The sequence below is a fragment of the Sordaria macrospora genome, chromosome 7 (assembly GCF_033870435.1).
Source record: "Sordaria macrospora chromosome 7, complete sequence".
NCBI lineage: Eukaryota > Fungi > Ascomycota > Sordariomycetes > Sordariales > Sordariaceae > Sordaria > Sordaria macrospora.
The window spans coordinates 1,561,626-1,576,066 of record NC_089377.1 but is presented as its reverse complement, the minus strand read 5'-3'; the positions used below and the strand labels follow the sequence as shown (position 1 = coordinate 1,576,066).

Genomic DNA, 14,441 nt, shown 5'->3' with positions numbered 1-14,441 from the left:
GTACACGCCTCATCAGGCTACCCATTATCCGTCATCCTCCCATAAATAACATTAAGTAATCTTTAACATATGGTATATGTATATGTACAACCAAAGTGTAAGAGGAATAACACAACCATATTCCAATAATAATGGAATCTTTTCCTTTCGTTCCAATCCCGTTTATACCATTATCGTATAGTATCATGTGTTACTTCCGACCCTCAAGTGCCTTCAAGTATGCAATGCACTGTTTCCTATCAACCCACCACTCAGTCCAAATCCGAATCCTCATCATCACCACCCTCCTTCCCCTTCCATGCCGCCTTCTCCGCAACGGGTACTCTTCCCCTCAACCACCTCAGCGTCGCCTCCGTCCCACGCTCCAACACGCTCCATCTGGGCACACGGAACCTGTTGCCACTAACATCCAGCCTCTCCAACCCACCGCTTCCGCCCAGCAGTCCAATACGAGGGTTCAGATGTGCGATATCATTATTGGCCGCGTCCACTACATGCATACCCCTGATTGACTCAGGATCCAGCTCGGAGAGGTGGTTGTTGGAGATGGTAAGGACGGTGAGGTTCGGAAACGCGTCGCGGAGAGCGGTGCCAGCGGGCAGAGCGGAAATGCGGTTGAAGCTGACGTCGAGCTTTTGCAAGTTCGGGGCACGTAGGCGAGCAAGTAAGGGCTCCAGGCTAGTAATGTGGTTGTGGTTGAGGTTGAGTTCCTTAAGGGCGGGGAGTTCGAGCTGGTCATCGCCGCTGGACCCTCCGACGTACTTCTCGGCTACGAGCTCGTTGTGTGACAAGTTCAAAGCAGTCAGAGTTGCGGCGAAGCAAGAGAGCGACTCGGGGAACGCGGTGAATAGGTTGTGGTGGAGCTGAATTTCGAAGACTTTGTGTTCGGCAGCGACCTTTGAGGAAATGGCAGGGTGGAGCGAAGAGGATTGTGTGCCAGAACGGTCAAGGACCCCGCCGGACTTAACGGCCCAGATCTCCTCCGTAAGCGTTTGGGAACGGGAGTGGGCGGGAGAGGCCCGGGCGGAAGTTGGAGGTGTCGCAAACTGATCCATATCAGACCGGCTGTCGTCGATATCGTCACTCTCAGCAGTAAGCTGGTCGTGTTCAGATACATTATTCGTAACGGTAGTCTCTTCTTGATCTGAGGCAATGATTTCAACCGGGGGTTCGTTGGTGTTGGGCAAGGCCTCGGTGGCTGCCTTGGAAAGATCCTTAAGGTCAGGACCTTTCAAGCCGGCATCGCTGGGGCTGACCACCTCGACCTCTGGTACAGAGCTGACAACATCCACCTCGGGTACGGAAATGTCCTCAGGTGGTTCGAGTCGAAGAGCCAGAATACCTTTCATCTCATCCGTGCTAATCGTGCTAAACTTCTTCTCTCGGAGAGGGTTCCCGCTCAGTCGCAGCATCGTCAAGTTCTCCATCCGGCCCACCTCATTAGGGATGATGCGGATGTCGTTACTCGAGAAATCAACGGACTTCAAATGCTGTAGTTGAGTGAAACCTTCCGGAATGGCGTTGATGTTGTTCTCATCGGCCGCAATCGTATGCAGCTTGGCCCAGCTTCTGATGTCAGGCAGATCCTGTAGGCGGTTCATGGAGAGGCAAATCTGAAGAAGAGCAGGCATAGTGACAGTCTTGGCTGGGGAGCAAAGGTGGATGAGCTGGTTCGACGAGACGTCCAATGTCTGTAGAAACGGTAGAGAATCGACCGAACTATCAATCAATGTACCGCTGATCTGGTTCTTGCGCGCGTTGATCTCGGTCAACGGCATCTTCGCCAAGGTAACAAAGGGCAAGGACTCGAAGGCATTTTCGCTAACATTCAAAACGCGAAGACGAGTGAGGTTGCTGAAGTTGGAAGGAAGCGAAGAGAGGTTGTTACCGTGCAGGTCCAAGATTTCAAGATTCTCCAAGTTCGCAAAGCAAGGATCGAGTTCACCATAGAGGAGGTTACCGCCGAGCTTCAGATCTCTGAGAGAGGTGATTTGCGACACCACCTCCAAGCAACTGTTGGCCAGCCTGTTTGAGGACTAATGGGCGGTTAGCAATTAGTCAACACAGTAGGGTAGTCCATGCACGTACCAGATTCAGAGAGGTCAACAGACGAAGTTGCCTCAGACCCATTGGAAGAGTCACCAAGATGTTTCCGTGCAAGTCCAAAGTCTCGAGTCCTGCAAAGATGTTGCCCTCGCTGTCCTCATCGTCCACCATCTCCTGCGGATCAACATCGGGGAAGATCGTATCGGTAATCATCTCAAGCTCGTTGTCTGCAGCCACGAATCTTGTCAAGTCAACACACTCGGCCCAAGCCCCTCCAGTGGCGCCAATAGCCTCAAGATTATACATCTTCAGAACCTCGACCGGAATCTCTTTGAGGCCCATTGCAGCAATGTTAAGGCGGCCGCTAGTTCTAGCAGTAGCAAAACGTGCCTGTAGAACCTTGGCCTGTGACTGGTCATCCCTGTGCTGGTTGAAAGGATCATTATGCGAAGCAAAGCCCAAATCATCACCAAAAGAGCCAAAGCCGGATGTCTTCTTCCCGAGGGCAGGAGCAGACTCGGATATCGGCTGTACTGCAGCTTTCTTGGCCGCAGCCTTCGCCTTTGCGATCTGCTCACGCAACGTGGATGAGGCCTTCCTGTAAGCTTGCGCTGGGGATGTCTCGGTCGTATCGGCAGACGTTGCTGTACTTCCAGACGATGCCGATACACTACCTTCAACAGATGTCCCAGCTGACCTTTGCGACGCCATTGATGCCTTCCTGGTTGCTGCTCCCTGGGTTCCCTTGTCCAAATTAGACACAGATGGCTTCTTCGAAAGACCGTAGACAGATGTTCGCTTGACAAGGGCGCGCGGTGCTGCGGTTTTCGGCTTCTCAGGGCTCGGGGTCTTGGGGCTGTAATTATCGGTAACAGGGGACGGTAAATCCCCGTAAAGAGACATTCGAGACGTCCGTGGGACGGATTTCTTTGCCGCTGGTGCGTTGAACGATTGGACGCTCTGTCGTGGCCTCAAAGAACCGTATGTTCCGTGGAAGCTGGAGCCATCATCATCGTTATCCAGCCTCGAGCCAGGCCTGCTCCCGTGGTTTGACGAAGCACCGAGAGACTCGTGAGATTGAGAAAGCCTACTTGTTGGTCTGGACGAAGTTCTTCCCTTAGGTATTCCATCGCTATAGAAAGAGGCAGCCGATTTTCCCCTCACCGATGGCGAAGAGGGCAACTGAGACAGGGTCTCGATCGTTCTCTCTATTAACGTCGAGTTCGGCCTGACTGCAGAAGTTGGGCTGTCATCAGAGGCTATCGACTCTGTATTGTGTAACGCATGGCTGCTCGTGGAGGCCGAGAAAGACTGATAGGAGGACTGCCGCTTGGGTGCAAGTGTTCGTGGTGTCTGGCTTGTCCTAGAAGCGGCAATGGAAGATCCCACAACGGAGGTCCTCGACGAGGATGGGGAGATGTAGGTGCTGTGTCGAGATGCTGTTCTGTGGGTACTGGCAGATACTTGGGACTGTCCCTGGCGTGAGGCAGCGCGGGCACAGTTGGCATGAGGAGACGAAACGACCCTTGGAGGTGCAATCAACATGGACTGGGGCCTTCTAGACGTCGTGGTAGAGGCCAATTGGTCGCGGGAAGTGGTTGATCGAAGTCTCGGGCTCTGCAAAGACGATCCCGTATGACCCGAGTCGGTAGGCAAGGATTCCCGGGATGGGGATGTTCGGAGCGAGGTCGATCGCGGGACGGGTAGCCTGGATGGGCCAGGAACTGGAAGCCTTGACGGCCGAGGAAGACCACTAGGTCTGGGCTGGGAGCCGGAGACTTGCGAGTTGTTATCCATGTTGACGAAATATCGCTGGCCGAAGTTGATGGTGTGTAAGTTTTCGAAGGACGGGAGTGGACGAGCAAACAGCTATCCTGTCTTAAGTATGATATCCTGGCGCATCAAGGATTGGTCGAATATGAATCGAGGCAAGGTCGTGCTTGTCAACGGGAAAGGTTCCTGGCGTTTGGACGGTGCGGATTCATGCAGTCGCAACCTGAATCGGCATGCAAGGGCAGATGCAAGATGTTGTGCAGATGGTGGAGAGCTTCGAAGTCGGTCGGGAGTGTCCAATGGAAGCGCTGTCAAGCAAAAATTAAGGTAGGTAGCAATAATTTGAGGTCAGTCGTAAATCGAAAATAGCAAAGTAAACAAAAGTTGGTAAATGGCAGTGTCGACGCCTAGATCTCAGTGAGTAAAGGAGGAAGGAGAAGGTCGAGTCTGGAGAAAGAATAGGAGATTGGGATGGGGATAGAGGAGATGGTGCTAGGGCTGGGACTGGAGGACTCGATATCGGGAATCGGTTGACGCCTTCCTCTTCCCTTCTCCCCTTCTTTTTCCTGCCCCGTGAAATGAGGTGACGAACCACACGACCGAAGCAATAAAGTTGAAGAAGCCAAATGCTTGTCAAAGACATGGAAATGGATAGGAAAGTGGACCAAACGGGAAATGACCTCAGACCGGGGCTCCGGCCGGCATCATGGCCATGGCTGGAGGTGGTGGCCAGAGAGGTTCACAGGTTGTGCGCTCCAATGACGTTCCACGGATCGGCTTCTTCAGGGGAACCTGCCACTACACTAAATTGACAGCAGCCTCCAGGCGCCAACCGGCACTTGCCCACCTTTTGTTCTAGCGCGATCCGCCCCTGCGGTTGCCGATTTCATTTCACGAACAAGGGTCAGTCGGTGTCCAGGCTCCCCTTCCGACTTTCTCTCAATATTTGGCGCTATTCCCATATCGCTCTCAGGGGTATTGTTCGCTCATCCGGGCATTTTTCTTCTGGAAACAACACGATTGTCACCTGGAAGCATGCGGATGTGCTCAACAATAATGAGCTCAGCTGAACATACGGCGCCGTTGTGGCTTCGGATCCGACTCACCTCCACATTTCTAAGGTTGAATTGTCGAGGGTCAACATTGGGATGGTCCTAAACCTCAAGGACCATGTTGAGTAATCCTGCCCTGACACACAACTAGGTGATGGCCAGAAAGCAAGAAACTCATCGGGCACATAGTTGACAAACTTCACAGCTGCCGTAGGAAGGGATAAGGCAGCTGGTGACGGAAACAAGCCAAAGAGGATAGTGACGAAACAACAGAGATATGAAGTCGTGTAAAATCCCTCGTATTTCTCGTCAATAGATCGCTTTCCGAGGCATCAGGTCATTGTTGGAAGACTCGATCTCTGGAGCATGCGGGTGTTCTGTTGTTCGCTGAAGGAGACTTGCTTGTTGTAAAGGTAAGGGTAACGTTGCCGGCCGGCAAAGAAGCGCACGAACCATCCCGGTATGATTACCCCACCCTCTAGTGGGGTCTGGACTGAGTGACATGGACAGGGGTTTGGCTGCAACGGCAGGAGCTCCATCAGCCTCAAGAACACTCCACAGTCAACAACGACGTTCTGTTAAACATCAACACCACTCATGCCACTGACTTCAATTGTTGGCTGCAATTGGAATGCCCTGTGATCACTTCTTTCGACGAACTATCTTTCCTCCATTCTTCTCGGAAGATGGATTTGTGCCAACATTTGACCGTTACTTTGGCTACGATGCTCGAATCTGGATTACGCGGTGTTCTGAACACCACGACATTTCCGAGTTATCAACCGAAGAGAGACCATGCAAAATATCGGTTTTCTCTTCACGAAGCCTGAAGAATATGGTGAGCTAGAGGGCAAATCCCTGGCATTGGAGCTTTTCAAGTAAGGCACTCTTGGACGTTGCGCTCAGTGTCAAGCGATCCTTTGTCGACCGGCTCAACCGTGATTGTCCTTCTCGAGGATGGTGCAAAAGCAAACAAGATCGAGCAATAGGTACGGCCCAACGGTCCATGAAATCCCGGAAACTCAGCTCACCCGCTGTGGAATGTCAAGTCTCCGGAGCCCGATGTCTGGGGGATCTCCCGCGGGCCCAGCTTGCTTCTTCCGCTACCTGTCTGTCTATGGCGATGCTTTTACTAACGGCTTCCCGCGATCGCGTGTTCTCACCAATCCTGTAATAAACTTGCATTTTTGTTACACGAGGTTGATGTGGGTTGTGAAACGGCGCCAAGTGCAGCAGTCACGGTGTAAATGTTTTGGCGATGGTTTATTTGGCGATTGTGGCCCACCCGGATATCAAACCGCCGCTTCTGACCGGCTTTTCCACCGGACCGTTGAGGCTTTGAGCCGCGGAGTGACGAGCACGAGGAAAACCTGGGCGTCGTCCGAAGCTTTCCCCATGGGCACAACCTTCACGGGCATCAAGTGAAGGGTAGTTCTGGGGCTGCCAGGTTAACCCCCTTGCTTTTTCTTCCCGACCTTCTGCCCTCGAACTCAATTCTCTTCTCGACTTCGATCGTCGCGGCTCCCGAATTATTCTCCAGCTTTTACACCATTTGCTTCAATTTGCTTTACTTGCGCAGTTGATGTATTGCCCGTATCCGGATGCAGCTCGAAAACCCACGATGACGCCCTTTACGCCGCGCGCCAAAGCGGCGCAACCCTCATCGATGGACGAGGTGGAATTGGTCGACGTCCCCTTTGAAGAGCGTCCCCCCCAAGACAAAACTACCCGCAACGCCAATCGCATGAGCGTTATCTCACAGGCTTCCACAACTTTGGTCAGCTGGGTACCCCGCGTCAACTTTTGGGTGGCTCTTATCTGCGTTACGGTTGCGGCTTTCTTGATGATTCTGGATACTTCGATTCTCTCTACAGCCGTAAGTCACTCTGCGCTTCCTACAAAGACTCCAATCGCTGACGCTGCCACAGATTCCGACCATTTCAGCCGAATTCCACAACATCAACGATATCGCTTGGTACGCCACTGCCTTTCAGCTCGCCAACGCCTGCGTCTTGCCCTTGACAAGCAAGATCTACACCCGCTTCAGCACCAAATGGACCTTCAACTTCTTCCTGCTCATCTTCATGGTCGGATCCTACATCTGCAGGGTGGCCAATACCTCGGGTATGCTCATCGCAGGCCGCGCTGTTATGGGCCTTGGAGCGGGTGGCATCTGGAATGGCGGTCTCACGATTATCACCGCTATCACCACCCCTAAGCGCCGTGCGTCCGTCATTGGCTGCGTTATCGCCTTTGCTCAGATGGGTGTTGGAGCCGGTCCGCTCTTTGGAGGACTGCTGACACAACACACCAAGGATGGCTGGCGCGCTTGCTTCAAAATCAACCTCGAAGTCGGAATGGTTTTGTTCTTCCCCGTCATGTTCATGCAGGTTCCGGAGCAGATCGAGAAGCCTCATCCCTGGAAGGTTATCCGGAGGCTGCACCGCGAATTTGACCTCCTCGGCTTTGCACTTCTGGCTCCCGCCGTCTTCCTGTTCGTCTGGGTTCTCACAACTGCTCAGCTCAGCGGCCCCTTCTCCTGGAGTAGCGGCGCAATTCTCGGCTCGCTTTCCGGCTCTACTCTGCTCTTCGGCGTTTGGGGATATTGGAACTACAGGAAAGGCGACAACGCTCTGCTGCCAGTCAGCACCATGACCAAGAAAGTCGTTTGGGCCAGCGCCTTGACGCAGTGGTTCATCATGACAACGGTGTACTGCGTGTCTTTCTTTCTTCCCATCTTCTTTCAGTCGATTCAAGGAAAGACGCCCACTACCAGCGGTCTGGATTTGTTACCTGGCTTTGGTGCTCAGCTTTTCTTTGGCATCGCGGGAGGTTTCCTGGGTAAGTCGGCCTCCTTCGCACCTTTGCACCCACAACGCTAACAAGTCCCCTCTTTTCTAGTCGAAAAAACCGGTTACATCATTCCCTACGCCGTCATCGCTGGCGTACTCTGCTCTGTCAGCTGCGGCCTCATGTCCACGATCAAGAGCGGCACCCACTTCGGCATCATCACAGTTTACCAACTTATCAACGGCGCCGGCCGCGGATTTGGCACACAGATGCCCACCATCGCCGTCCAAACAGCCAACATGCACCCGATCGACACCACCATTGCCATCACCCTGCTCATGTTCACCCAAATGCTCGGTACCGCCCTTGTCCTTGCCTTCGCCAACAACATCTTCGCGCACTCCATCTCCATGGCCCTAGAGCACATCATGTCCCGCGAGGAAGTCGAGGTGCTAATCAGGAACGGCACCATCGGCCTGAGTTCCAAGCCGGAGGATCGCGAAAACTTGGAGAAGATGGGAGATTTGTTGAAATACGTCATGCGCGCCTACCTCGAAGGCGTCCACAACGTGTTCTACCTGGCGGCCGGGTTTGGCGTGCTCGCGGTGGTGAGCGCCTTCTTCCTGGGCTGGAAGGATATCAGGAGGACGACCGTGAAGAAGAACTGGTTTGGCATGTCGTCGGACAAGGAGGCGAATAAACTTCGTAAGAGTACGCCTGGCACGCCTTGTACACCTGCGAAGGGGCCGAATACCAGTTTCAACGACAATTTCAACAACGATAATGACACTCCCCTTGGCAACAACACCAGCCCGATGCTCAGTCCTCCTCCTACCAGCGCGGCTACCAAGGCCGAGCGGAGGGTGAGCCGGATGAGTCGGTTGAGTGACGCGGCTGACTTTGCTAAGTTCAATGTCAGTCCGGCTCTCAGTCCTCTTGCCACCGGGACCACCAAGTCGGAGCGCAGGTTGAGTCGGATGAGTGCTACGGCTGGGCTGGCTTAGACGGCGGGCATTCGGTGTTGGTCGGGGCGGTTTCAGCGTTTTCGGTTAGGGGTGCCAGTGGTACATACATGTAGAAAGGCCACAAGAACAGGTGTGAGTCTTGTGCTGGTAGGCATTCCTGCATGCAGCATTGACAGAGCAGAGGGAGAAGGTGTTTGGAGTTCAAAACTTTCATATTTTACCGGCATTGATAGAGGACACGATACCCATGGGTTGCGGATATTTGGCTTCTACACACACATAGCTTGCACATCATGATGTGTGTGTTTTATCATTTCGCAGCAGACATCGGGACGTTGGCAGGTTGATAAACACTTCCTTCGAGAGATCGCGTACCATTGAGTCCATAGCGAGTATTTGCGATGACGCTATGTAGCAAGCCAATAGCATATGTAATTAAATCTTTCTGTAAAACTGATGGTCGTTTCGAATTTGTGACACCAAAGGGCATCAGACAATAGAAGTCAAAAAGTACAGATACCAACCGAATGGACGTCGATGTGTGGATTATAGAATGATGTGGCTGGCTTCTATAGCCGGAGGGAGCGAGAGCACCAAACAGTTGGCGATAATAAGAAGAGAGAATGTCAAGCGGCAATATGTCATGTCACACTTGTATTCGCGATCCTCCAACGGTAACTTCGCCAAAATGATATTTACAATACGAGCGACATCACAAAGGCACGATACGTGCTCCTTTGAATCACGATAGCAGCAGCGACGGAAAGTGTGACGATCATGAGTGTACAAGACATCCAAGCAAATCAACGTTTGAACAAAAAGACAGGAACGACAGAAGATCCCATGCAGACAATCAATCCAAGCGAGCAAGTTTTCTTCCCAATGTCCCAACCCTTGAGCTGGGAGACAAAGTGAAAAAAAAAAAATTGGTAGCGTCTCTTTGAGTAGCGTGTCATCCTTAGTGCAGGGGCCATGCTAATCTTCTCTGTATCGTTTCAAATTGACCAAATTGCCCCGAAGGGCGAAGAAAAAAAGGAGGAAAGAAAAGGCTAAGAAGAGCGATGGGTTTGGGGTCTTCTTATACCCTTGGGAGAAGGGGGTGTGGTTGGTCTGTGCACGAGTGCAAATCTGGGTGGGACTGGTTGGGTTGGGTGGAGCCCCACCTGAATAGGTGGCAGGTGATGGGCAGGTGTGCACCTGCCACAGCTATTGGTGAATGATGTGGCGCATTACAGCAGACGGCAGCAGAGGCAGGCAGAGCAGGCACAAGCCACTTGCTGGGAAGTTGATGACGGCTTGAGCCCCAGCCGCTTCCCGTCGCCGCGCCCGCAAGTTGCAACGTCGTCGAGTCTCCCGTCTCTCACGCATGGCATTGTTTGCGCGGAACCAGCAACGATTACAACGACGGACAGCTTCCGTCCGATATATCGAGTTTGCCGTCTCCAAGGCTCCGATCCATCAATCCCCCGACCGACCGGCCTGCGCGCACTCACCGAGATCGAGTCGCTGCGATTAAGCTGTTCCAACCGAAGGGAACACTTCGATATTCCAAGTCGACCAAACCCATAAATCGAAACCACCAAATGCGCCGATAACGCTTCGTGATCCTCATTGCCGTTTCGAACCTATCGATATCTACATAATCATAATCAATCAACAATGGCGCGAATACACATTCTCACTATCCTGCTTCTCTCCCTCCTCTCTCTCGTCAGCGCTTGTACGTTACTTCCATTCCTTCCCTTTCCATTTTCTTCCCCATTCTCTTCCATCTTCCCATCTCCCCAACCTGAACCTAAATACTAACACTCATCCTCACCACAGCCGCCCCAACCTTCTGCAAATGCACCTGCTTCTCCAACAGCACCATAATCCGTCTCGGCCCACAACCCGACGACCCAGCTTCTGGTCCCAATAACCCGGCCAACCCATCACCACCATCCAAACCCACCGCGACCGCCACTGCCACAGCATCTCCCAATAACCAAGTCCGCTCTCCGAATCCGAACCATCCACAAACATCCCAGCTTCTCCTCCATCCCGTCGGCTCCAAACGCGCAGCTTCGAGTTCTTGCACCCAATGCAACCGCGCCTTTTGCCTGCAGTACAACCTGCCCATCTGCAAGGACGCCGAAGAAAAGGATGTGACGACGACGTGTTTCCAGCGAGATAGCAGGAAGGACAAGGTCATTGTTTGGGGTTTCATTTTGGGCACGGCGGGGTTGTTGGGATGGGCGGGCCTACGAAAAGTTTTGGAGAGGGGAGGGCAGATTGGTGGGTTTGGAGTAGGGGGAGGTGGTGGTGATTGGGGGAGGGCTGGGTTTATGGGTGGTGTTGGGGGAAGTAGTACGGTGGGTGGTGGGAGTGCTGGTGTGGGGAGTGGTGGTATCATGGGAGGAGGACTGTTTAGGAGGGTTTTTGCTGGGGGAGTTTGGTCAGGTCAAGGGGGTGGAAGAGGGGCGGGACAAGGGGCGTATAGTCCACTTGGAGGAGAAGGACGGTGACTTTGATGAAAGTTTAAGTTTGGACAAATGAAGGAATGTTACGACTGTTTACGTACGGGTTGTTCTCGGCATTATGGGTTATGGCTTGCTTGGGGCTTTGACATGTGATCGAACGTGCGTGCGTGTGGGTTGATTCATGAGGTGCACACGCTTTACAGCATTACGAATGGCTTGCCAATGTCATCCGACGAGGAAGTATGGGAGTGACTGTGACTCGGCCCAATCCAGGAAACAGAACCAAAACTGCCATCTTGGAAGGCCAAGATGATATATCGAGAGCAGAAGTCCACAGACGACCAACTGGGTGGACCGGTTGATAGACACGCAATACCGCTCTCGTCTCACTTGATTCAGTTTCAGTCAACTAGGCCCAGTACAGCACTGGGAATGTCTGACCTAGCAAGGCCTTCGACAGGCTTTGGCTGAGTTGATGCGGGTCGCAGGGTGTCTTGGGAACGATCCAGTACCAGGATTGGCTTGGTTCAAACCAGATTCTGTGAGTGGAAGCGGTGTGTTGAGTGATGGTGAAGCACCCTCATAGTTCGTCAGACAACTTGTCTAAAGCCGGTTCAGGTGTGCTATTGGGGTCATGCCTCTTCCTGCAGCCAGGCTGGAAGGAAGGATTCAGTTGGACTGGAATGTTATCTCTCAGAACAAAAAGCTCTGAGAAATAAAAAACGTGGCCCCGCCCCAGGCTCTATGTCCCCAAAGGACTAAGATAAGAAGATGCTGTGGAAGTTGGAACTTGGAAGAGGAACAGAGGGTCATCCGAGATTACTACGTAACTCATTCTAGTCAGCTGCAGACGGAGTTTAGAGGGCCTATATATACATCCAGCTTATTTACGTACCTAGTAAGATGTTACTTTGCGGTGCCTTGAGTCTTCTTTCAGGGTAAGTAGCTTAGTTAGGAGCCAGCGGTACGATTCCAGTAGTGAGAGGAGGAGTCAGACCTACCCAACTAGGTTCATGTCGGGTCATGCCTGAGTGGATGGGAGACCCATCCCTCAAGTCAACTTTGAAATTGATCATCCATCTGCATGTCTTCACTTCGCGTTTCAAACTTGAGTTTCCATTAACCTACACCTACCTGCCCTGTCTTGTTCTCCAAGCTTACCTCTACCTAGCAAATAGCTTACAAAGCAGTTGGCTTTGCTTCGGTACATGTATGCATGTCTTGCACAGACCTCAAGACCTTTCAGTGTAGTTGGGATGATGATGTATGGTAGTTGTGTTGGAGGCACGTGCACGGGTGCCATTCACGCACACCACGCCACGCACGGCCTCTCTTCCTGGCATTTTAGCCCTCCAGACCTCTCCACAGATTCTTTCTCCTTCTAGCAACAAAAATACAACCATCAACTGCTTCATTTTCGTTGCCTTGTGCGTCGCACAAGTTGCAACGTCTACCGGATACCTACATTGGAGTTTCTAGCAAGCGGAAAGTCTGACACTGCAGTGTAGAGGTAGGCTGTGACTCCTTGTAGGAAGACTAGAGGATATACTGATAAGCGTAACTTGGTAATTAAAGCCCTCTTGGGATAAAAAAACGCACTGTTTGTTGTCACAGAGCCTCAAAATGGCACATTCATAAAGTCAACAAAGTTGGATTCACTCCAGTGTCATCACTGCCCGTGGTGTTGGACGAAGACAAAATCAAAGTCCACAAGAAAAAGAAGAGTCTTGTTCCATTATATGAACCATCTATCTAGATGCCCATAGAAGTTCAGAAGAAGAGTCTTGTTCCCATCACCTAGACTGTCTATCGAGATGACCATGAAAGTTTAGAAGAAGAGAAAGAGTCTTGCTCCTGTTATCTGACCGTCCATCTACTGTAGATGCCTATAGAGGTTCAGAGAAATGGGTATAAGTGTATATGCTTCACCGAACATCTGAGTAGGTGATTATGCAACAATCACTGCTCGCAACTAACTCCATAACCGTGCCTGTTTTTGGTTTCCCTTCATATATGAAACTGCAAAGCAAGAACTTTTGTTGACCGTTTTCCTTTTGAATACCCTCTTAAAACTTAAAAGTCTCCGCACAGAGATGAGAAGCTTGTGAATGTCTTGAGGGCTGTCCGCACTGATGGGAGAAGCTGCTGAGTGCCTTCAGGACCGCTCGCATTGATGAGAGAAGCTGCTGAGTGCCTTCAGATCTGCTCGCACGGATGGGGAAAATCCTCAATATCATCAATGTGCATCACGTGTGGCCTGAACACCACAAATTCCTCGTACAGCTCTCCATGCTTAGCCGGCTTTCTCACCCTACCAGTCCCACCACTCTGCTCAGAGGAAATCTTCTAGTCCTCTTCGAGAGGGTTAGGCTTAGGGGTGGCAACACCGCTCGCGAGGCCACCATTGACCTCGCGACGCTCACGGACGGCCTCGGCGAGCTCCTCGAGGGTAGACACGGTGGAGTCCCAGTCGATGCATGCATCAGTGATGGAGACGCCCTTCTTGAGGGCAGAGGGACCCTCAGCGGGAACCTTTTGGTTTCCCTCATTGATGTTTGATTCAATCATAACACCAATGATAGCCTTCTCGCCTTCGCGGATCTGGTCAGCGACGACCTTGGCGACCTTCGGCTGGTTACGGTGGTCCTTGTTGGAGTTGCCTATCGTAAGTTTCGTCAGTCACTGTTCGAACTTGAAAGTGTCAAGCATTGTAGACTTACCATGAGAGCAATCAACCATGATAGCGAGCTTCTGGCCCTTCTTGACGAGAGTCTCCTTAGCGTCCTGGATGTTCTCCTTGTCGTAGTTAGGGCCCTTAGTGCCACCGCGGAGAATAACGAAACCGTGCTCGTTGCCCTTGGTACGTGTGATAGCAGCCAGACCCTGCTTAGTCACGCCCATGAAATGGTGCTTAGCGGCAGCGGCGCCAATAGCGTCGATCGCAACGCCGAGGTTACCGTCGGTACCGTTCTTGAATCCGACAGGGAAGGACAAACCGGAGGCAAGCTCGCGGTGGAGCTGGCTTTCGGTAGTACGGGCACCGATGGCACCGACAGAGATGAAGTCCGCAAGGAACTGAGGGGAGATAGTATCGAGCATTTCGGAGGCGATAGGCATGCCGGCCGAAGTCAAGTCGCAGAAGAGTTGACGCGAGATCCGAAGGCCCTTGTTAATCTTGAAAGAGCTATCGATATCAGGATCGTTGATAAGACCCTTCCAGCCGACGGTGGTGCGGGGCTTCTCGAGGTAAGCTCTCATCACGACCACGAGGTCGTCTTTAAGCTTCTCAGAAAGAGCCTTGAGTCTGCTGCAGTACTCAAGAGCGGTGGCGGGGTCGTGAAGTGAGCAAGGACCAA

The 14,441-nt window shown here is 52.2% G+C and overlaps 3 protein-coding genes across 3 annotated transcripts; 2 read left to right on the top strand and 1 right to left on the bottom strand.

Annotated features, from left to right (window-relative positions):
- Positions 1-61: 61 nt before the first annotated feature.
- Positions 62-3,843, bottom strand: SMAC4_03266 (uncharacterized protein; the record flags this gene model as incomplete). Its single annotated transcript, XM_003352897.2, has 2 exons — positions 62-2,036; positions 2,089-3,843. 2 exons carry the CDS (start codon positions 3,841-3,843, stop codon positions 252-254), a joined length of 3,540 nt encoding a protein of 1,179 aa, XP_003352945.2. The 3' UTR covers positions 62-251.
- Positions 3,844-5,233: 1,390 nt separating this feature from the next.
- On the top strand, positions 5,234-9,089 carry SMAC4_03267 (uncharacterized protein). Its single transcript, XM_024655448.2, has 3 exons — positions 5,234-6,747; positions 6,800-7,712; positions 7,773-9,089. Exons 1-3 carry the CDS (start codon positions 6,454-6,456, stop codon positions 8,663-8,665), a joined length of 2,100 nt encoding a protein of 699 aa, XP_024511335.2. The 5' UTR covers positions 5,234-6,453; the 3' UTR covers positions 8,666-9,089.
- A 552-nt stretch (positions 9,090-9,641) lies between these two features.
- Positions 9,642-12,277, top strand: SMAC4_03268 (uncharacterized protein). Its single transcript, XM_003352899.2, has 2 exons — positions 9,642-10,346; positions 10,451-12,277. Exons 1-2 carry the CDS (start codon positions 10,286-10,288, stop codon positions 11,128-11,130), a joined length of 741 nt encoding a protein of 246 aa, XP_003352947.1. The 5' UTR covers positions 9,642-10,285; the 3' UTR covers positions 11,131-12,277.
- The last annotated feature ends 2,164 nt before the right edge of the window (positions 12,278-14,441 follow it).